At 39.5% G+C, this 22,500-nt stretch overlaps 2 protein-coding genes across 2 annotated transcripts in view; one reads left to right on the forward strand and one right to left on the reverse strand.

Moving 5' to 3' along the window:
• Positions 1-11,945, reverse strand: part of LOC138015685 (inner nuclear membrane protein Man1-like) — a 32,557-nt gene extending 20,612 nt beyond the window's left edge. The window contains exons 1-8 of the mRNA XM_068862797.1: positions 11,102-11,945; positions 10,838-10,890; positions 4,574-4,652; positions 3,546-3,622; positions 2,916-2,998; positions 786-928; positions 374-475; positions 125-227 (exon numbers count right to left, since the gene is read on the reverse strand). Of these exons, the coding sequence (XP_068718898.1) occupies positions 125-227; positions 374-475; positions 786-928; positions 2,916-2,998; positions 3,546-3,622; positions 4,574-4,652; positions 10,838-10,890; positions 11,102-11,945 (1,484 nt within the window). The remainder of the gene's footprint in view (positions 1-124; positions 228-373; positions 476-785; positions 929-2,915; positions 2,999-3,545; positions 3,623-4,573; positions 4,653-10,837; positions 10,891-11,101) is intronic.
• Positions 11,946-17,020: 5,075 nt separating this feature from the next.
• LOC138016898 (uncharacterized) lies at positions 17,021-21,088 on the forward strand. Its single transcript, XM_068864063.1, has 5 exons — positions 17,021-17,817; positions 17,893-17,965; positions 19,413-19,542; positions 19,992-20,236; positions 20,484-21,088. Exons 1-5 carry the CDS (start codon positions 17,768-17,770, stop codon positions 20,850-20,852), a joined length of 867 nt encoding a protein of 288 aa, XP_068720164.1. The 5' UTR covers positions 17,021-17,767; the 3' UTR covers positions 20,853-21,088.
• The last annotated feature ends 1,412 nt before the right edge of the window (positions 21,089-22,500 follow it).

Below are 22,500 nucleotides of genomic sequence, written 5' to 3' on the forward strand. Positions count from 1 at the left end.
TGTCAAATCTGAAAGACTGTTGGGTGCCCACAGTAAGGCGTGTTGCACGTTGCACAGTAAACTGGGCTCAAGTTCAGATCCTGATAACATTTTGAAAAGAAGACTCTGAGACATGTTCGCACACCTGTCAGATGGAGGAATCAGCATATCTCTAACATGAGGAATAGGAAGATACGGCAATAGGTTCTTTTCAGTTTTACTAGCTTCGTGGTGCTCTCGCAAGATGTCTAAAAATTTAAAATTTAAAAGCAAATAAATGTAACTCTTGCTTTAGTTAGTAATTCTGAGCTGCTATGAAGATGTTGCCTGCATTATGATCCTAGATACCAAAACCAGGAACATGGTAAAATTGCACATTGATTATTTCCCCCACCAATAATCTTTTCCACAAACGGGTACATCATTCTAGTTTCAGCTTCGTCACTCCTCCATCTTTGTCGCACAATGAAATAGAAAATCACCAAGCTACCAATAACTGTTGAAAAAAATCAAGGAAAAACTACATATCGAGGCTGCGGACAAGTTGAAAGCAAATTCAAAACATGACCATGCATTTGAGCAATAAAATGGACTAAAACATTAAAATTTGCCGCACGTTATTATAAAATGCTGACAAGTGGCAAAATGTTCCCTAAAATTAACTCAAAACACGTAATTTACTTATCTCATCAGTTACAGTGAACCTTCAGGATAAATTTTTTTCTGTTAATAAGTTTTGAATGTACCAGGCCCCCAAACTCCCAAAACAATTATCCAGGCTGGCCAAGGAACTTGTGGCTACTCACCAAACCCAATAAAGAAAGAGAGATAAGCCAACCGGGAGATTGCTTCTTTGATGCGGCAAAATAGAGGTTTCATGGCAATTGAACAATCAATCCATTTTACTTTTTTGATATCATCTGTTAGTTCATTGTTTTCATCAAACAACCTAAAAGTAAAAAATCTAATGGTTAATTAATCTTTCATTAATTTTGGAACAAGGGTAAAAAAGTATCATGTTTATAGTGGGGAAGGTATGTTCATGCTTCTCATTCCCCCATCAAAAATCAGTCAAACAGAGCAAGTTGCGATTGTGAAAAGAAAGCAGTCCACCGGTACTTGCTAAGCTTCAGACAGGGTGTGATTTTTTTTTTTTTTTTAATGCGAACAAAGTAATTTTCTCTCATATTAAGCAGAAACATGTATCAACTATAATTATGACAACTTATGCAGACCTTTACACTGAAATTTAAACAATTCATATATAATGCAAATGAATAGGCCTGCCTATGTATTTGCATGTACATGTACATACATTGTACTTCAGTGGCATGCTAGATAACAACATTGCAACTTGAAAAGAATATACATGAAAGAGGAAGCTGTCCTGCAGCATGGAGAACTTCTGAATATTGGTTGGCTCTATAATAGTTTGCTGTTATATTAACCGCCAAGTGAGGATCTTTCTTCTTCTTTGCCTCTTGGGTAACAAATTTATCCTTACTAAAGGGACTGTGTCACAGCAGTGCAGTTCATCTGGTGTAATTTTACCATTTTAAAACCCCTTCACTTCTAGGAGTGAGACTCGATAGATTTTCCTTTGTCTGACACCAGACAATTTTACTTGTCAGTGGGGTGCGGTTTAGTTGTCAATGGGTTAAAGTCCCTAAGATGCCTATTTTCCCCCCCAGTTTTTAACTTTTCATTTAAATATCTACAGTATCTGGAGTTTTTGTTCACGTACTTCAAACATTTTTCTCTCATAGCGTATCCATGCATTATAGCGGGCCTTTGATTTTTGGCAGAGCCAGTTGGGTCCTGGTTAACTAACGATGTCAAAGAAGTCAAGAAATCCAATGTAATTGCATTCTGAATCGTCAGTGAGGACATTCAATGCATCCGAACCTTGGGTAACTATCGTCCAACATTTGTTTCTAAAAAGACTTAACAAAAAGCTCTAGATTTTTTCAACAAGACTTTAAACTTCAACTCATTGGTTTCTCCTACACTTCCCGAGAGAGAAACTATTGCGAGCAACCGTTAGATTTTCTATCTAGCATGTGTGAAGTACGCCATGCCCCATGTGATGCATTTGACATCACTTCATCTCATTTCGAGGGAAAAACAAGGAATCACTACACAGCAGGCTCAGCGAAATGTAGCAATTAGCTCAATACACATGAAGGCACCAAAAAAAGTTCACTAACTCGTTTTACAGGTTCAAATTTAATTAAGTCGTCATTAGCGCTGGACGGCAGCTCACTCAAAGAAACTAAGGGTTGTTCACAGTGGTTTCTCTCTCGAGAGAGGAATAAGAGAAGCCAACTGCTGGCAGGGTAACAAGACTTGTAGATATTGTTACACTTTTTCACATTTCTTCCTGAAGAAATGAAAACAAGTTTCTTCTTTGATGTCATTAGTTACCAGGGCCTAACTGGCATGGCCAAAATTTTTTGCGTATAAATCAACATGTATATACTATGAGGGAAAAAGTTTTGAAGTACTACACTCCAAACACTATAGCATGTTTTCCCGTGACATCACAGTGGCCATGTTGGTGTTCCAAAACAAAGGAATAGTGGCCATGATGGTGTACCAAACTATTAAATCCAGTGGGAATTGAACTCTAGCTTTCTTTTGTTTCAGTATTCCAATATGGCTGCTGGTCACGTGAGTGAAAACACTCCATGGATATACCTTATACTTATTAACGAAAAGTTAAAAACGGGGAAAAAATAAGCATCATAGGGACTGTAAGGAATTATGTGGATCTGCATGAAGTTGAACACGTTCAGTCAAGTACAAGTAGTTAACTTAGGAAAACACTGTGAAATCAAGATAGCCATTCATTGCACTTCATGTACATCATTCCCTAAAACTTATTCATGAGACATGCAAAAAGATCATGCAGAAATAAATGATACATGTAGAGATACCTTAAATTCCATGCGGGGGTCTTAAGAATTAAACCTAGAGTTTCGTTCAAGATGAGGGTCTGTTCCTCCTTTGTTCTATTGTACTGAAACACAATGGAAAGATTCTAACAACAATCATGTTGATGACAATACCGATCATGGCCACAATGGTGTCCATGTCGATAATGATGACCAGTGGTTTCAATAAGCACCCACAGCCAACTAAAAAGGGCCAGCTACTTCACTCAGGGAAGTCTGTTACTTTTTCCCCAAGCCTAACAGTAAATTCATTTTGACAATGACAGCACAAAGTCATCTAGATACAATGTAACCGAGATCCTGATTAATTTTTGTTTTTGAGGTATTTTGGCATGCCTACAGACCGCTAGCGGAAGGGGCCATTAGGTCCCTTGTTGATACTGTCGGCTAAGCTATTCAAAAAAGCTGCCCACTTTAAATTTTATTGAAAACCCGTGATGACAATGAAATCAAGGATGAAGATGACGACAAGTTGACTAAGATGATTAAGAAGACACTCATGATGACAGCAAATAGTTTATACACTGTAAATATCCAATTCAAGAATCTTCTGTGTTCAGAAGAATTTACTGACAACAAATCATTGATAATGGCTGTTGAGATCTCACCTACCTTATCTTTTCTGATTTGCTCTATAAAAGCATCCAATGACAAGTTTCTACTGCCAAAATATTCACACTCACATAACCCTGAAATCAAAGCCACAAAAAGTAAATACCAGTGAGAAGGAAAAATATAAAATTTACACATGTCAATCCTTCAAAGAATGCTGACAATGATGATAGTGTTCCAGTGTACATTTGGTCACACAATTGCTTTTCAGTGATCACTACGATTCAAAATTAAAAGTTAATAAGATTTCTCTCACCCGACATGACCTTGCCCCCACCCTATTTTCCTTAAAAAATCAAAGGTTCCAGAGGAAATATAATATTGTAATTTTCTAAGTTATGCAATTCCCATGGAGTTTAAAACTTTCTCACACGATTTCAGTTTACATTCTTTTTGGAGAGGGTAACAGTTAAGTAAGGCCTAAGATGATTTTTTTAAGCAGACGTGATAGCAAGAATTATTATTCTTGCCAATAATGATCTTCATAATCAGCCAAAAGCAAGAGTGAATTTCATAATCAACAGGTGCACTGCACATCAGTGGCTCAGCTCCTTGAGCACTGGGCTGTCATGCGGGAGGTCGTGGGTAGACCAACCTCAGCTGGATCAAAACTCAGGATCTTAAAATAACTGAGGAGAAAGTGCTGCCTTTGTAATTTCATATGCAAACGGTTGGATGTTCAAGTCTTCTCAGATCTTAAGAACTTTAAACTTTAGGCCCTGTCTCACAAATATCCTCCTTGTTCATAAGTTCGCTGTGGGACGTTAAAGAACCCACACAATATTCAGGAAGAGAAGGGGATGGAGTACCGGGTGTTGTGACTGCCCTTCATGAGAGTATGCATGGGTGGGTATAGAAGGTCCACATCAGCAAACCTGCTAAACAAATCAATAACAAACTTTGTAAACAAGGCTTGTGAAATAAAGCATAGGAGCGTGCAGTTACTCATTAGAGACTCTGCCAATCTGCCGAGCCATCATAATTATATTGAAAGACAGTCATTATTTCAAACACAACTGCTGCCATACCTGCTTTAGCAGAAAGCTCTTTATGCAGAGAGACTGCATAATGCTGACTGATATTGTACAATGAGATACAGCGAGGAGGCTAAATGTAAAAATGACAATGACCTGTTAAACAGTTGGCGGAGCCAGTTAACAGTCTCAATCACATACATGTGCATTTAAAACCTTCTTCCAATATCTTATTATTTATAAGGAAACTGCACAAATCATGTCTAGTTAACAGTGATGTGTCAGATGACATATAATAAAGATTGCTTGGACTTTTGGCAAATCATTAATTCTTCAGAGAGACTGCATAATGCTGACTGATATTGTACAATGAGATACAGCGAGGAGGCTAAATGTAAAAATGACAATGACCTGTTAAACAGTTGGCGGAGCCAGTTAACAGTCTCAATCACATACATGTGCATTTAAAACCTTCTTCCAATATCTTATTATTTATAAGGAAACTGCACAAATCATGTCTAGTTAACAGTGATGTGTCAGATGACATATAATAAAGATTGCTTGGACTTTTGGCAAATCATTAATTCTTCAGAGAGACTGCATAATGCTGACTGATATTGTACAATGAGATACAGCGAGGAGGCTAAATGTAAAAATGACAATGACCTGTTAAACAGTTGGCGGAGCCAGTTAACAGTCTCAATCACATACATGTGCATTTAAAACCTTCTTCCAATATCTTATTATTTATAAGGAAACTGCACAAATCATGTCTAGTTAACAGTGATGTGTCAGATGACATATAATAAAGATTGCTTGGACATTTGGCAAATCATTTGATTAATTCTTTGGAACTCTTGCGAACTATGTGGATTTTCTTGAACACATTTCACTTGTTGGAATGACCAGAATAACACTTCACTTGTTTGCATGTCATTAATTTTGCATTGAGCATAAAATACGAATTAGAAATAATAATAATAATAATATAATAATAATAATAATAATAATAATAATAATAATACAGAATGATGACAGTTCAGGAAACAGAGGGACTGAAAAAGTGTGGTCTACCAGACAAACTAAAAATGATCAACATTTAATTACGATGGGGTGACGATTATGTTCCTGAAGGACAACAACCAGACAGATCTGAAAGACGAAAAAAAGAAGAAAAGGACGCACCCAACAAAGACAGAGGAGATGAAAATAAGCTTGTGGAGTTTGCTAAAAGCAGAATATAAATTTTGAAGAAAGAGACAGAGGAAGTGCTGTTGGCTGGACCAGATCAGGCAATACCTTGGCTAAACTACAAAGTACAAGTGTAAAGTCAGTGACGAAGGAAGATGGTACAAACAAAAGCATGATGTGTGGTGCAATAATAAATTATAATCAATAGTTATTATAACTAGTAATAGCTATCACTACTTGTAAGTGCCAATGAGACAGTCAAAATAATACATAGTCTGCAGATTTGTAACAGAGTGCCATTTTTGGAACCCAAATGAACAGTACAGCTGTAGTTGTAATTTTTTACTTCAAAGTACTGCAACTACATGTACAGTTTTAAAAAATAAAAGTGTAAGTAAAACCCTTGCACACTTTGAAAATTTTGAAAGTACTGCTGCAATTTTTGAGCAGCTGTAATTTTAACAGGAATAATTATAAAATAATAACTTGGATAAAATCAATGCCATGTACAAAAATGCCAATTGCATGACACATGAAAGTTGTTTCGTTTGTAGAATTTTTATTTTACAAGATACAGCCATGAATTATATGTTAAATTGATATGTACTTTACAGACAATATTATTTCCTTTGAAAATTTTATAATGAAATTGTTCACAACAACAAACTTCTCTACTTGACAATTATGGCACGCCACAACAGTGGCCAATAAGAATGTGTACACTGGTTCAGTCTTGAGGTTGTTCACTCAATAAACAGCTGTAGAACACGCTGGTTTAGAAATAAATAATAGAGAAGCAAATGTACACAGCAAAATGGTCAGAGAAACGGAAAAATGTGATTTCACCCACTATCATAAATATCCATGTGAACGATGTTGAGTCACGCCACTTTGTCTAATGACATCAAAACACGCGCTTTCATTGGTTCTTGAAGTCACACGATAAGCGGCCTTTGTTCCCTTACCTTATCTTACATTACATTTTCTCTGGAGGACTCGAGATTTTTCTGAATACACAACACTCTTTCGCTTCAGCTCTATTAAGGCTGCCGCCCAGGAAGCTCCACTCACCCGAAAGTGGTTTTCAGAGAGATCCTGCACCCCCTCAAATTGGAATTTAGAGACAACGGTTTTTGAGGAGAGGGGAAAACCAGAGAATCCATAGCAAAACCTCTCGGAGCAGAGTAAAGAACCAACAACAAACTTAAGCCACATATGGCCACGAGTCCAGAATCAAACCTGTCCACATTGGTGAGGGGCAAGTGCTATAACTACTAAGCCATCCCTGCTCCTCCCCTGCAGTAAGTTACATGTAGCACAATCTGAATAATTATAAAAGTTGCAACCATAGACAGGTTTACTTGGAACGGCGGTGCAGCTGAATAGTTTGGACGCTTGGCTTGAGATCGCGGTTCCCAGGTTCGAGACCCATTCTAACAACTCAGTGAATTTGTTCCGGTAGACCCTGTTTCAACTTCTCTGCCGCACACTTGTAAATAGCCCACTGGTTTGCCTTCGGCCAGTTGACAGTTGCTGTTGTGTTTCAATGGCCCTGAAAAGCCCCTATGGGGAGTGGTCAATTAATTAAGTACACTGTATGTACATGTATTGTATTGTATAGTGGAACCAGGGTTTTTTCTTTAATGCAAAAAATAATACTATGGGATCTCAACATAAGAACAGACAAGATGACAGAGGGTTAGAAGTGTTATGTAGTGATTGTTCCGTGGGTTGCCTGTGTAACCTGTGCCTTTTAGTGTATTGTGGGTAGTCAATAAAAGTTAAGATGGCGGACTGAAAACGTGAGTGTATTTTCTGGAGTGTAATCCGTTCGCATCGTGGAACAGTCTGGAGTACAGACATTACAGGAGGGTTCACAATGTGGTTGATAAGAAGAACTGGGAGACTGCCATCATTGATGTGGTTACTGCCTGGATATTTTAGAGTCACCAATAAAGAGAATGAAACAATCACAAAAATAATTCCAAGACCTTGCAATGAAAATTAACCACATGAGGAAATCTACGACAAGGTGGTTCCTGTCGTAATAATGTTACTGGTACTCTAGGAACAAAGCATTGGCTGGCAGATTGACTAGTTTTGCTAGGTTTCTCCCTGAAAAGAGGGGGCAACATTTAACAAGTGGCCCTGTTATGATCATCATTGATTATAACAATAATAATGATGATGATGATGATGATGATGATAATATATCAGGCCGCCCAGAATTGGCACAGACAGAATATATCCACTGGCACAATAAGGTTGCAATCCACCTACTGCACATTGGGGAATCTGCAGGGAATACAAGGAAGTTGTATGAACACGATCCAAAAACAGTAGTAGAAAAAGATGATATCACTATCCTACGACATGCCAATCCAGACAAATAGAACAATAACAGCAAACTGTCCAGATATTGTGATCAAGAATACATAGGAAAACAAGTGTACCCATATTGAGTCAGCCATACCATCAGATAAAAACACTTGCCTTGAAGTATGAGTCAGAGAAACTGTCCAAATACTAGGATTTGGAGATGGGAATATGAGGCAGCTGAGAACAGTGCTAATTCCCACTGTTGTAGGTGCCCTTGGGGCTATAAAGAAAGGCACTGAAAGACAGCTACGCAAAATCCCAGGCAATAACAACCTGCATGAGATCCAAAAAATACCAGGGCCTAGCAAGAGAGATTCAGAAAATGTGGAGTGTCTGAACCCAGGTGCTTCCAGTAGTACTTGGGGCATTGGGAACAGTTCCAAAAAGGCTTGAAAGCAACTTAAAGCGCATTGGCACTAACACTTCTATAGAACTAATTCACAAAACCACTCTCCTTGGCACAGCAAGAATTCTGAGAAAGGTTCTGGAGCAATAATTTGGGTTTCCTTAGGCAACTTGTTGTTGCCTGGCCCCCAAAAAGATAACCCGGATCCAACTTTTGGAAAAGCCAGTGCTGAATCCACTATAATAATAATTACAATAATAATAATAATAATAATAATAATAATAATAATAACAAGGCTGCAGTGCACTGGTGCAAACCTTGTACCTGACTAGGCACAATGCAGCACTCAAAATTATATTCTCTGAGATGCTATCAGCTGGCGGACGCCATCCCACCCTGGTATTCACCAGTCCAGCCCAAACTGGCGTATCAAGACGACAAGGTGACGGCGTATTGGAATGTGCCTGTTTTCGCCGAGCACCTGCAAGTAAGAGCCAACAGAGTTGACGTAAGGTTCGTAGACAGGGAAAAGAAGGAGGTGATGCTAATAGAGATTAGCTGTCCCTGGATGGATAACAGAAAGCAGAAAGATGAGGAGAAGACCTTAAAGTATGTACCTTTGCGACTAGAGCTCAAGAGACAGCACCCAGGGTACAAGATTCGACAGTTCAACATCGTTATTGACGCTTTTGGTGGTTACTCAAGGAGTCTGAAGGATGAAGTCAAGACGTTAGTGGACTCAGATAGGTACCGAGAGGTACTCAGAAGAATGCAGAAAGCCGTCCTGAGCCACACCCTTCACATCGCTAAAACATTCCAAGTCATGTGCTAGCCACTTGGACACCTTTGGGGTGCTAATGAGACAACACACAATTAAAATTCCGTAGATATTATTTGGATAGATATTTATTTTATTAATTTGATGGAATTTTATTCCTATCATATGTAAACTCGTAAATTTTGAGATAATACTGGCTACGTTTATACGACCAGTATTTGTGACTAGGCCTGGCATTCAGGAGTTTTAAACTGCCATAATAATAATAATAATAATAATAATAATAAAACACCTCATTCAAGACCACTGAAAAACTCTCCAAGACCTGGAGAATGAAACAATCAGAATGTGGGGAATGAAAGCAGAAACAATACCAGTTGTTACAGGTGCTCTAGGGCTCATCAAGAAGGGACTGGAAAAACACACGGAAAAAATCCCTGGGGCAATCAACATCAATGAAATACAAAAAATAACTAATTTTTATTAGGAACAGCCCACATACATGTACTAAGGAAGGTTCTGTCTTAAAAACAAAATTTATCAGCCCTATTGTGTGCTAGGACCATGGTTTGGACCTACAATCTTGGACAGAATAAAATGGAACAGAAATGCCCCCTTCCCCCCCAAATCAAGGATGAAGCCGCGTGAAGGCCAAAACGCGCCATTTTCCCATCACTGATTTTGGGGGGAGGGGTGGTCTCAATCTTCCATTTAATTTGTCCAAGATTGTCTATGGAGGCTATCAACGTCACAAAATCAAGATTTGGTCAAATAGAGAGGTCGTATGTCAACACATTAATCATCCAAAACCACTGGCCCTTCAGGAGTATACAGCAGACTGAACAGCAAGAATTCACATAATAATAATAAATTGCATTTTTTCTAAAATTGTTATCATTAAAAACAATAATATTACTATTACTAAAAAGGTGTAACCAATTAAATTATAAGTAACAATTAGCCACATCACCTTAAGTGGCACTGTGGCAAAAACACTGCAGATCCAATATAATGATGGGGACTAATATAGGCCCATTGTTATAACTATGTCATTGATAATGTACTCATGTTGGAAACCACTGTAAAGTTGTGTGATAGGAATAATCCTGCAGGCCCTAGTTGTTTGAAGGGTACTATCCAATGGATAAATCACTATCCACTGGATAACTCAATCGGTTTTGCTAGGAGGAGGCAGTTTTGCTCCGCAGGAGGCAGTGTGGTCCAGTGGTTAGAGCGTTGGGTTTGCATGCGGCTGCTCCGGGTTCAAATCCCGTTCTAACCTCTGGCTTGGATTTGTTTCCGGTTGTCCCGGATTCAACTCCACCACGCTTTGTAAATAGCCAACTGGTTGCCTCCCGCCAGTTGGGGTTCTTAATAATGTTTCTGTTAAGTTTGAATTGTTACTTTCACCTTGTTAACAGTGGAGTGCCTGTAAACTAGCTTGATAGCTAAGTGCACTTCCACTATAAACAAAGCATTTACATTTACATTTTATTTTTTAGCATTGGATAGTGATTTATCCGGTGGATAGCGCTATCCACCTTTTGAACAAACGAGGTCAGAATGGTATTTTATTGTTTTAAGTTGGGGACATCCTGAACACATTACAAAAGCGTATCTGTACCTTAACATGAGAATAATCAACCACACTCTTTCCTCGACAAATTGGGAGTTTCGCTGAAAGAGAATACGGAAAAATAGTTAAATAAAGAATACAAGCTGAAGTACCGAACGGTATACTGTAGATGTGGAAGATCCAATCAAATCGAGCCTTAACATTCCAACTTGTGAGAGACCAAACATTTCGAAGATTAACTGCAATTTTCAGTACACACGAGCTTAAGAAACCATTAAGAATTCAAAACATTGAGCTTTATTATATTCCTACCTAACTCTTCAAGTTGCGGTTGAGGATCACTTGAAAGCCACTTGAGGGCGGCATACAACAGCACAGCAATGCATATGCCACTTATCACCAATACAATCTTTCGCGTTGAAGAGAGTAAGGAGCCGCCTTTCAAGACTTTGGCTCCAGCTTGTCCCTCTCGAAGACTCGAGTTTAACTTGGAATCAACAGTCACGGTTTCCTTATTGTCATAGGTTGAAGACACACGCATTGTCTGTGATATTTCATTTTCATCTGAGGCGCGCTTCGTGGAGGGCCATGGTTTACCCATTACATGACGGTACACTTGTCCATCTTGATCGGAAAACTCTCCGATATTTCCATCCGTTGAGTCTATTGTCCTCTCAGGAGCGCTTTCGATAAAACTTGGAACACGTTGCCTTTGATAACTTCTGCGCTTTAACAGCGAGGGTTTTGTCTTCTCGGACTCTTCCGGCGGGTCATGATCAGCCCTATTGTCCGCCGCCTCTTTCCTTCTACCTCTTGATTTACTCGATTCTATAAAAGTACTCGAGTGGCTGGGGCCACCGTCCTCTTCATCACTGGAAAATCCGATAAGTCTCCGAGACGGGCTCTGATTTCTTGATAGTGCGGGTGACGATCGAGACTTGCGCCCAGGTGAAGTTCCTCGTCTAGATGGGGTATTTTCTTTGCTTGCCCTTGTGCTTCTTCCCTCATTCTGCAAGCGTTTTAATTTTCGCAAAAGAAAAGACCTTGTTGTAGGAGTTACGGGTCCAACGTCCTCGCCTAAAGCCGTGAGTTGTCTACGCAATTCGTCGTCGGAAATATCACCATACTTGGCCGCCATTTTAGAAAGATTGCACATCAGGCTAGGTTACCTGGCGGCTATTTTTGGACAAAACCCTACTCAGCCGGGATATTTACACGAGACCGGTGTCACAGTGATATGTGTATCCCCGTGATAATATCACCAGTGATATGTCAGTGCGGGGATACACATTTCACTGTGATACCGGAACGAACTCCATACGTTTCTTGTTATGTGTTGACATGAGGCCGGTCTGACTTCGTCTCGGTTGCTGGACAGAGACGAGAAATTCTCGGACAGCAACAGTCTCATGTAAAAGACAACAAATCTCAGACCGGGTCACAAAATTTCAAGCTTGCTTTGTATGCTTTTGCGTCAGCCTAATATTTATTAGAGAAAACATATCATTTCATCCCGAAACCAGGCACCAAGCATCTTGTCCCGGTTTCATGTAAACGGCTACAAAAATTTCATACCGGTACAAGTTCATACCGGTTTGAGTTTGTCCCGGTCTCATGAAAATACCCCCTTACTCGACATCCCAAGAATCAGGGAGCTTGCCGATTTTCTCACGACGGTGGGGTTCATTTTGTAATGGTTTACCAAATACCCGCCCGACTCGCTATGCAACTTAACGTTAACCCAGAAATTCGCCAGAAACGGAAAATGTCTGTCTAGCATACATTGTTTTGGTTGCAAACAACAGAGATAAACTTTGAAAAACTGTCAGGCTGAACAGCTCTGAAAATCCCCAATTGCAATCCATTTTGATCTTCTTTAATTTTGTCCATCCCTACCTTCTTTTGTATTTGCTGTTTTATTCAAACGTTCCTTCAATGTTTTAAGTAGTTATTTTTACGTTTCGCTTGATTTGGTTGCCAGTTTGCAGCCACTGAATTTGCTGAATTTTGTGCCACAGCCCTTTTAATTAAAGGGCATTATTTGTCTCACGAGTTTTGTCCATATTGTTCGGACTGACGAAGGGGTCTATGAAATCATAGCTCCACTTAATTAAGCTATTACCATTTTACAAGTTAAGACATGATCCAAACTACTAGTTGTTATGAGAAGGGTTTGTTTGCTTAGTCTTTTATACGATCACACATGGATATTGACCCATTGCTACCCGTCGGCAATGGCATTCCCACTTACCATATCAAGTTTTATAATAGACGTGTTAAAGAGAGCAGAATATATTATTTACCGTCTGTGAGTGTCTGCGAACTCGGTAAATAGAACGTCATTCTAAGAAGCTGCCTTAAACTGTTTTATTTTTAACGAATTGGTTGTATTAGTGACTACCTCTCAAGAGGCTCTGTCAGGGTAAATTCCTTCAAACGACATGGCCTAAAAAGTAGCAACAGCACTACAAGTGAAATCGCGACAAACGACATCCTTTCCGACAGCAACGTGAAGCCACGGTGAAACATTGAGAAAGCACCGACACGAGACTTTTTAAAATTCAGACGAGCGACACGCGCATTGAGCGTGAGTCTCACGCATTTCGATGCAATCTCACGCTCTCACGCCGACACGAGCATTTCTCACGCATTGGCACTCTTCTGGTAGGTAACTCTACCTTTTACGCTTTCAGAAGTGCTCATGAATTCCCAATTCGTTCCCTCACTGGCACTGTTCCATCTGTTCATGTGTGACCAATTTTCTTATTTCTTCAGGACTTTCACTTGTTAATATATGAAGTATAGGCCGATATATTAGCTCAGGCTCACCGTAACAACATGGGCTCCCTTAGCAAACGGCATGAAAAAACCAAAATGGCAGACTCGTCGGTGCATTTCCAGTGATTTGAGAAGTTCAAATTTCAAACATTTTCCAGGGAGCATGCCCCCGGACCCCACTAGAAACACAGGACACTTGTATGTGCCTTTGGCGCAATCTCCAGCAAGCATCTCACTCTTTGGAATTAACTTTAAGACTTGACAGCTCTGTAATAAATAGTCAAATGCTGGTCGTTGTTTAAAGTTCAATGGTTTTCCCAATTTCACGGTAGTGATGGGTCTATGCGTACATTAATTATAAGTATATAATGGACAATTCAATTCAATCGATCAATTGATGACTTAGTTTGGATGATTGCCTTGGTGGGGCGAATTTGATAAACCAGCGATAAGTGCATGACGAATTCACAAAAATTTGGTTTAACCACAGATTCCCAGCAATCGTATTGTATTTTAAAATAAATACGGCGAGCGGTGACCGTAATATAGATGACGTGAAGGAATGTTAGGATAGTAGCGAGTTTAAAATACAGTAGGTCTGAAATAGGATAGGATACGGTATTCGAAATAATGTAACCATGATAAGGCTGCGACATGTGGTTGTACGTGGTAAACCCCACATAAACAACGGGGATCGGAATATATATCGTGGGAAGTCTCCGATTGAAGTGTTTACCATCGGAAAATCAAATACTCCTAACTAGAATTAGCTCAGAATTGTTGGAGCGTGCTGAGTGTGATTGTGATTTGAAAATATTAGAATATTTGGGAAACCCAGCGTAACTGGAGAGAAACCTCCTTTATAGTTAGTAAACAGTTTTAGAACTACGCAAACTTCTGGTTGGGAAGTTGTATCTTAAAAATTCAAGATTACGCGGCATACCGCTCTATACCACGGGAGCTATGGAAAGCCATTTGAGAAGATTCGAGTTTCTTCTATGTGCTGTAACAGCAAAATTTTGATCGCAAACTTCTGGTTGGGTTTGCATCTATAATTATTCAAGATTACGCGGCATACCGCTATATACCACGGAACTATATCAAAAGCCATTTGAGAAGATTCGAGTTTCTTCTATGTGGTGTAAAGAGCAAAATTTTGATGAAGGCCCACTGGAATTGCGGACGTGAAACTGAAATAAATGTATATTTCAAGTGCGGAAAATTGCTTAAATAACTTCTCCGACAATTTATTAAATTTCCATTTAAGTGCGAGAATCAATTTTACATTTCGATTTTTCTGCGGTTTTACATCATCGCAGTAGGTAACGGCGAACATAGGTTATGCCGTCTGATTCTGCAGAAATGTGCCTAATTATAGTCTGGTTTTCACTAGCTACGCAAGCACAAAGCGCATGCAAGCATAAGAGCGCTTATTTCACCGTGAAAACGGGGTTGATGCAAGCACAAACACAAGGATCAATTTTTTTTCCTTTTCCTTGTGTTTGCGCTTATGCTTGCGTTCGCTTGTGTCGTGTGAAAACGAAACGCAGCATAAGCACAAGGAAATTTGCTACATCTGGCCAATTAAAGCACTCGTTCCAGATTCCCCGTGTCTGAGCATTTGAACAAAATGGCTGATGCCGTCACCGCGTGGTTGATTTTGATGCTTATGTCAACATTCGTTTTCACTAAGCAGAAGCTACTTATGCTTGTGCTTGTTCTTGCGTCGCTAGTGAAAACCAGGCATAAATGTACACCCGATTTGATATCCAACGCAAAATGTCCCTAAGCATTTGCTACCCATAAATTTCTAGCAATAAGGTAAGGGGTTAAGATTATTTTTCAGTGAGGGTAAATGCAGCTGTTTATATCTTACTCGAGGACCGCGTACCGGAGTACTTGGGGACACTTTGTGACGTTAATTTTCTCCCCGTCGCGAGTGATGTTGAAGTTGTGGACACTTCGTGACGCTTGTCAAAAGTGTTTTGCATGTAATTACGCACTCTTCTGGATCTAAGTGTGATCCTGCATCTGTATTTTCCTCTCTAGGCAATTTCCCCTTGATACATCTGGCTGTTTGTGCTTAGGTGTCGGCCGGCTACCGGATGCAGGAGAAAATAACTTCGACCACTACATCGGGTACTCGAGCTCACACCTGACCAGACGCTCTTTGCAGAAGTTCTTCACTTCCGGTAATATCGTTGCTTCGTTGTGCGTCATATGAACATGTATACTGAACACGTCAAGTTTCTGTGACAGTTTGCAATTGAGTTAATTAACCTCATAAGAATACTAAGGAAAAGGGGATTTATTTGGTTCTGTGATCCGCATCACCTTACAGCCAAAAAAGCCTCTTTCTGGTATTTTATTTCACTTTACAGACCTATCGATCGTGCAGTCAGCATTGCTTGTTTCTTTTTTTAAAATATCAGTATTGAGGGCGACGCTGTTTCTTTATTGTGAGAGAACAATGCTTTTGAAACTGCCTCGCATTTTCTGCGTAGCAACGTTGATTCTTAACGGTAAGTATAGGTTCAGTTTGTATCTTTTACTATTTTACTTTCTGGCTTTCAGATCCCTTTTTCTTCCAAAGCAATGGCATAAAACCGGTGGACGTTTATATAGATCAGCAATGAATTCATCTGTTCTTCTCGTTGTTTTCGACGAATCAAATCTAAATTTCATTCAAGTAATATGTCAACAACGAGGGCTTCGTGCTTCTCGCGGGTTCCAAACACCGAGAAACAGATAAAAGCACGACACCAAAGCCGGAGTGGTTTTTATCGTTTCAACATGAGACATTTCTTCTCATATGAAACAGTGACATGTTTTCTCAAACCAAACAATGATAAATTATGCACTGTTACATTTTTGCCCTTCACCGAAAGAACACGTTTATATGCATAATGAATTGTTGTGTAGTTCGCGTACAAACAAGAGTGAAGAAGGGGCCTCGTCTGTAAGGTTTAGCGGCGAGCCGAAAACCTTACGCGAAGAAGAAGAGTTAGAGGAGGAAGCTTTCACCTAGTCAACGACGTATGAGAACAAATGGGCCCTGTCCGTTTTTAATGAATGGCAATTTGCCCGGACGATTAAAATGCCCGTTTTAGATCCAAGATGCCTTTCCAAGGACGATGAATTACATAAGGTCGCGACGCTCTCTTCAGATCGACGAAATGGATGCGTGGAGTCTAAATTACTGGTTAAGCAAACTTGTTATGGAAGTTGCTAAGAAGACCGACGAGAGATACCCTGCGAAAAGGCTTGTTAATGAGTGGGATGTAGTCTGTGTAGTAATCAATAAAACATTTTATTGAAATGCAAGTGTTCGATCTCAGATGAAAACCTGGTGGTGTTTCATTGGATGTCAAGTCCATCCATCTGACCTAAATGGTCGTCATTTATAGGCTGTTGATTGCATGAATAAGAGAGAAGTGTGGTAGCAAATATAGGACAATGCATTTTATGACAGAGATGATCATGATAATTTTCCTAAATTTTTATCAAGGCTTTTCTGAAAATCGGGTTTTTCGTCATTAATCTGGTCAAATAAATCTTGCAAAGTTGCAAAGATGAGTCGTTTGCTAAAAAATTGCCCATTTATGCAGCACTTGCGCTGTTGTGCATTTCTTATTAATTTTATTTTGAGACTTGTTGTTAGCAATAATTGCAACGCACGCCCGTTGATAGAAGTGATTAAAAATTTCTCGGTTTTCATCATTACTGACAGGTTTTAAAAATGCGGGCAAGCATATGAATTTCAACAGATTTTCTGAAAGAGTTAGTTTTGAAAACGAGTTATAATGTTGTTAATTGTGTTACAAAGAAGAAGTCACTGAATAAGGCAAGGGGGAAGATTAATATTTCTTGTTCCTTGCAGCTTTACGATTCATCATTAATTTTACTGTTCTCTGAAACAAGGAAAACAAATTAAGCGAGTCGAGGGGGTGACAGCTTGCATTCCATGTAATTTCACTTCCGGTAATCGTTGCCCCCTATAATGTGAATAATATGAACTTGTATACTGAACAAGTTTCTGTCACTATTTGTATTTGAAGTTGATTAACCTCATAAGTATACCAAGGAAATGAGTCTTTATTTAGTTCTGTGATCCACATCACCTAACAGCAACAAAATTCCATTTAAAGACCTATCGGTTACACCGTGAACATTGCTTATTTCATTGGAATAGAGAGAACAATGCTTCAGAAACTGCCTCTCATTTTCTACGTAACAGCTTTCATTCTTAAGTAAGTATAGGTTCAGTTTGTATTTTTTACTAATTCATAATTTTCTTTCTCGATTTACTTTCACTCCGTTTACAGATGGGGTATTTGCGATCCCGTGAACCTGGTCTTCCTGAACAACGGACGTTCGTCCAATCTACACTTGCAACAGGTACGTGCTCACTTTGCATGCGGCCAAAATAAAAATCCAGAGGTTTCGATAAGAATGGGACGTTTCTCAGAATGGAGTGATCTTTTTCTGTTCGAACGTGTTCCTGTTTGAAAAAATGTTAAGACTATGGTCAGTCAAGATTGAATCTTGGCCATTCTAGCCAGCTTTGAATTTGTTGCATAGAGCTCGATTATTCTTCCTGAATAAAATTCACAAATGGCAGTCGCCGGAAAAAACGAAACAAGAGTGTACTCCATAAAGATTTCAAGACAAAAAAGAAGTAAAATGCAATTCAAACAGGGCTAAACGATGCGATTTGGAATACGGGGAATCAGAAATTTTTAAATAGGAACCTTCCTTGTTCAATACTCTATGTTGAAATAAGAATAGCGTTTCCGACATGGTTTAGTTGTTGTGGTCTATGCTGAGTACAGACAGAGCTTCTTTGAGGAGAATTGCAACTCATCCATTCCTTGCAGTTGACTCCGGTTTTCACGTGATCTCATCAGTGTAAGCTAATTTGGAGCTTTTCTTTGTTTTGTATTCGACGATGGAATTAGAGGTTTTTCGTCCCAACAGTTGCATATTACAGTAAACTTATAAACTTAATGGTTACGAAACAAATCGACCGCAGTGACAAAACCATAATGTAGAAAAGACGAAAAAGTCTAAGATGCTCAATTCCTGGGAAATGCACCCTGGAACTTTGATTGATATGCCAATACTACTTTTCATGAAAAAAGAGCATGTACGTAGCAATTTCGGAGACATTGCAAAATCAGCTTGTGGACTATTCTTGTGTGTTTCCTGTCCCCAAGGCTATTTAACAAATCGAAAGTGGCTCAGCTTTGTCTGTACTCTTATCGACAACGATATTCGTCATCACAGTGGTCAAAATGTTGCAGACTCGCCACTGTGATGACGAATATCGTTGTCGATTAAGAGTACAGACAAAGCTGAACCACTTTCGATTTGTTTTTAGCAAAATATTCAACTGCTTTTTCCGCATATTCAGTAAACCGCGCAAAAATACCTGCGAATTAGTAGGCACCGCCCTTGAGGGCACTAAGGGCCCCAAAACCCAAGGCAACATTAGGCAGATATTAACAAAACATCAAAGCGAGTTCATTGGCGCTAAATGAAGTGGTAGCGATTAGGGATTGATGTCTCAAGGAAAGATCAAAGGGAAACCATTCAAGGGGAACTGTTCTCGCTGAAAGTGCAGTGAAGGTAAACTAAAGTCATTATGTGATCTTCCCATTCTTGTTCCCAGAGTCGCGATCCTTTTGGCCAGCGCCGCGGATTTAGAGCCATGTTATGTTCCCAACCTCAGCTCCCTAGCCACGACCTTGTAAAATGTTTGCACTTTCATTGCTTCTTGTTCTCAAGACAACTAACAAAAGCTACTACTTCCTGTAAACTAAAAACCTCTCATTGTTTATTGCAGAATGTTCGCGTCCAGGAATCTTTATCCAAATGTAACTCTGAGAACAAAGGCTTATTGCGCATGTCAAAAGTGCATTTAGAGTTCTGTGATGGAAGGGCCTGGGTACGCGTGTCTGAAGAACCTGCAACAGGTCAGTTTTGCGAAGTGAATTTCGATTTCGCAGAAGATAAAAAATAAAAACATCAAAAAATAAAAATTGAGATTCAGAGAAAGGTTCCGTAAGGGAAAGAGAAGAGAAAGAAAGAAAAATGAATCGTGACAAAGAGAGATGTAATGGTTGAATAAAAAAGGGAGAAAAGAATGGATCTAATTATCAAAGCAAAAAAAAACCTAGTTCATTCAAAATATTGTTTGTTATTACGCTAAATCTTTACTCTCCGAGACTTACTAACCTAACACTCTGTAATAATCCAATGATTTTTGTCCATAAAATGATGAACTAAATGTGTGAGCTCTCGCCTCTGAGAAATTCCCGTTTCGTAGCTCCTTTAACTTATGTCATAAAATTGGCCACCTTTCACCGTAGCCAAGGGATCAAACCTAAATCGAACTTCTTACGGTGTTTCTTGCATCTTCTAGGCAAGGATTGCTTGGATATCAAGACAAGAGGGCTTTCGCGCGGCGATGGCATATATTTGTTGAACCCGGATGGAGGAAGCCCTTCTAACGCATTCCAAGCATACTGTGATATGACGTCATACAATGGAGGATGGACCATGTGTTACACAACCGACGAGTACGCAAAACCCCGCACCGAAGTCACATACAATGCTAAGACTCCTTATGGAAGTGATGGCTACAGGACTAACTGCAACAACATTCCAGTATGTAGCTACAGAGATCAAATGTCGTAATAAACCAATAAGAGCACACGTAGTTCATACTTTTTTCGAGGCTAAATAACTCCCAGTTTTCAACATAATAAACACTGACGCCAGTTGTCGACCTCGCAGGAAGACCATTCCAAGTTTCTATTTTGAGATCACAGATCTTTTGATCTTCAGTTGACAAAGTAAGAGTAACTCTGACAAAACGCAATCCAAATAACTTATTTTTTTTGTTGTTAATTAGTTTACAGAAATCATGTTCGTCGACCACCAGACTGGAAAAAAAGCTTATTTCAAGCGAAAATCCAACCTCCCAGTTAAAGCCGCAGCTCAGTATGGTAAGACTGGAAGTGCTTTAGGATTGTGGGATGCCGTAGGAGCCTCTACTGCCTACTCCTACCAGCTGTTGATCTGCGACATTTCCTTCTACACTGGCTTCTTTGTGTCTGGTTTTACTGGTAATTGTTACAAGCAATGTCACCATTGGTGTGGTGATGGGTCATCGCCGTACTTCCGCACTGCCTCCACCAGTTCAAGTTTGAAAGGCGTGGCCTTCAACGCCAACGGTCACCGATCCGTCAGCCCCAGGCTGATGAGCGTCGGGTTGCGCTAAAGTGACGCCTACTTCATTTTTCTAAGGGTTTCATAATACAGCCGGGAACTAGCGTGCAAATCTCAATAAACAAATACTGATAACGGTAGATACTGAAGTCAAGTCATCGGAGAGACAACCTGTTATGTGATTGATAAGAGATAATGTGATTCAGTTCATAACCTAGAAAAATTAGTTTGCAATTGAGACTTTCATTTTCTATAAGGTGTCGGGTAAATAAAGTAATTTCAAAAGAATCATCAGTTTTGGTTTGGCATGATCAATTTGTCCTCCCTAAATCTTCAACTCTAGATTTTAAGGTTCCTTACGTTTCGCTCTTTCACCTACCTCCTCATGTTTAAAGAGACTAATCTTAATAAGGTCCCCTCACCGACCCGTCAACTGAACCCTTCCCGTCCGACCGACCCGCGTGTTAACAAGGTGCTGGCCTCACCGACCCGCTAATCCCCCTGGGATTAATAAATATTGGTGGGTTTACCGTAAACTCAAGCACAGCGACAAATTCCTTGCCTTTCATTCTTACCACCGGTTGTTCTACTCAAGAGGTTTATCACTATGAGTTTCCTCATGAGGCTCAAGTGTCTGCCATCTTCGAGTGCTTCTAAGGTGGAGAAGAGATAAGAAAGCCGAGATCTTTTCTCAGCAACTTTTAAAAACCAGGTCTTGCTGTGTAATGCACGACCGAGATACGTTTCGTGCATGTATGTCATATAGTAGGCAAGGAGGTGTATGGAGAGAGGGAATAAAGAAACACATGGTCGACTTTTGTACATTGTTACAGTGGTGTAGTGTTACGTCATCGCCATACTTCCGCACCTTTTCGACCCACCGGTTCAACTTACAAAGGCGTGGTCTTTAACACCAACGATAACCGATTCGTCAACCCCAGGCCGATGAGCGTCGTTGTGCGATAAAATGGCGCATTAGTTTTTCTGAGAGTTTCATAATATAGCCGGAACTAGCGCAAATTTCAATAATCAAATAACGGCAGTGGTAGATACCAAAGTCATGGGAGGGATTTGTAATGTGATTGATAAAAAGAAATGCAATTGATTGGATAACTTAGTCAGATCTTTGATTCTTGCATAGGCAAAGTTAGATATCGACATTATTCTATGTTGTACGCTGTATATATATATATATATATATATATATATATATATATATATGTATACTATTGTATTGTAAGATCTTTGCCACGTATCGAGCGTGTTATTAATTAGTTAGATTCTAAATTCTGAACTTGAAAACGTTTCGCCTTCCCGGCCTCTTCAGTTCTTAATATTATTTAGGTTTCTGGATTTGTACTTGTATTTGCATAAGATCTACACTGTCTCCCATGTGAGGCAGAACGTTAATTGTAGAGCGTTAATAGTAGATGTTTGAATGTTTGAATGTCAATTAATCCTTTTCAATTCTTGCGTGTGGTAAACATACGGTATTCCATTCTTCTTTCGCGTTCATACTCTTTCTTTCTGGGATTTTTCTGATATGTATTGCTTCTGTTATTTGTCTCATCATTGAGTCTCGGTGAAAAGTTCTCACGACGTTCATTGTGAATTGCTGGATATGGCCATTGTGCTCTTTTAGACAATGACTCCATAAAGGCGAGTTCTGTTCTTTCTCGTGTAATAACTTCACGTGTTCT

Source organism: Montipora capricornis, chromosome 9 (assembly GCF_036669925.1).
Source record: "Montipora capricornis isolate CH-2021 chromosome 9, ASM3666992v2, whole genome shotgun sequence".
Classification (NCBI taxonomy): domain Eukaryota; kingdom Metazoa; phylum Cnidaria; class Anthozoa; order Scleractinia; family Acroporidae; genus Montipora; species Montipora capricornis.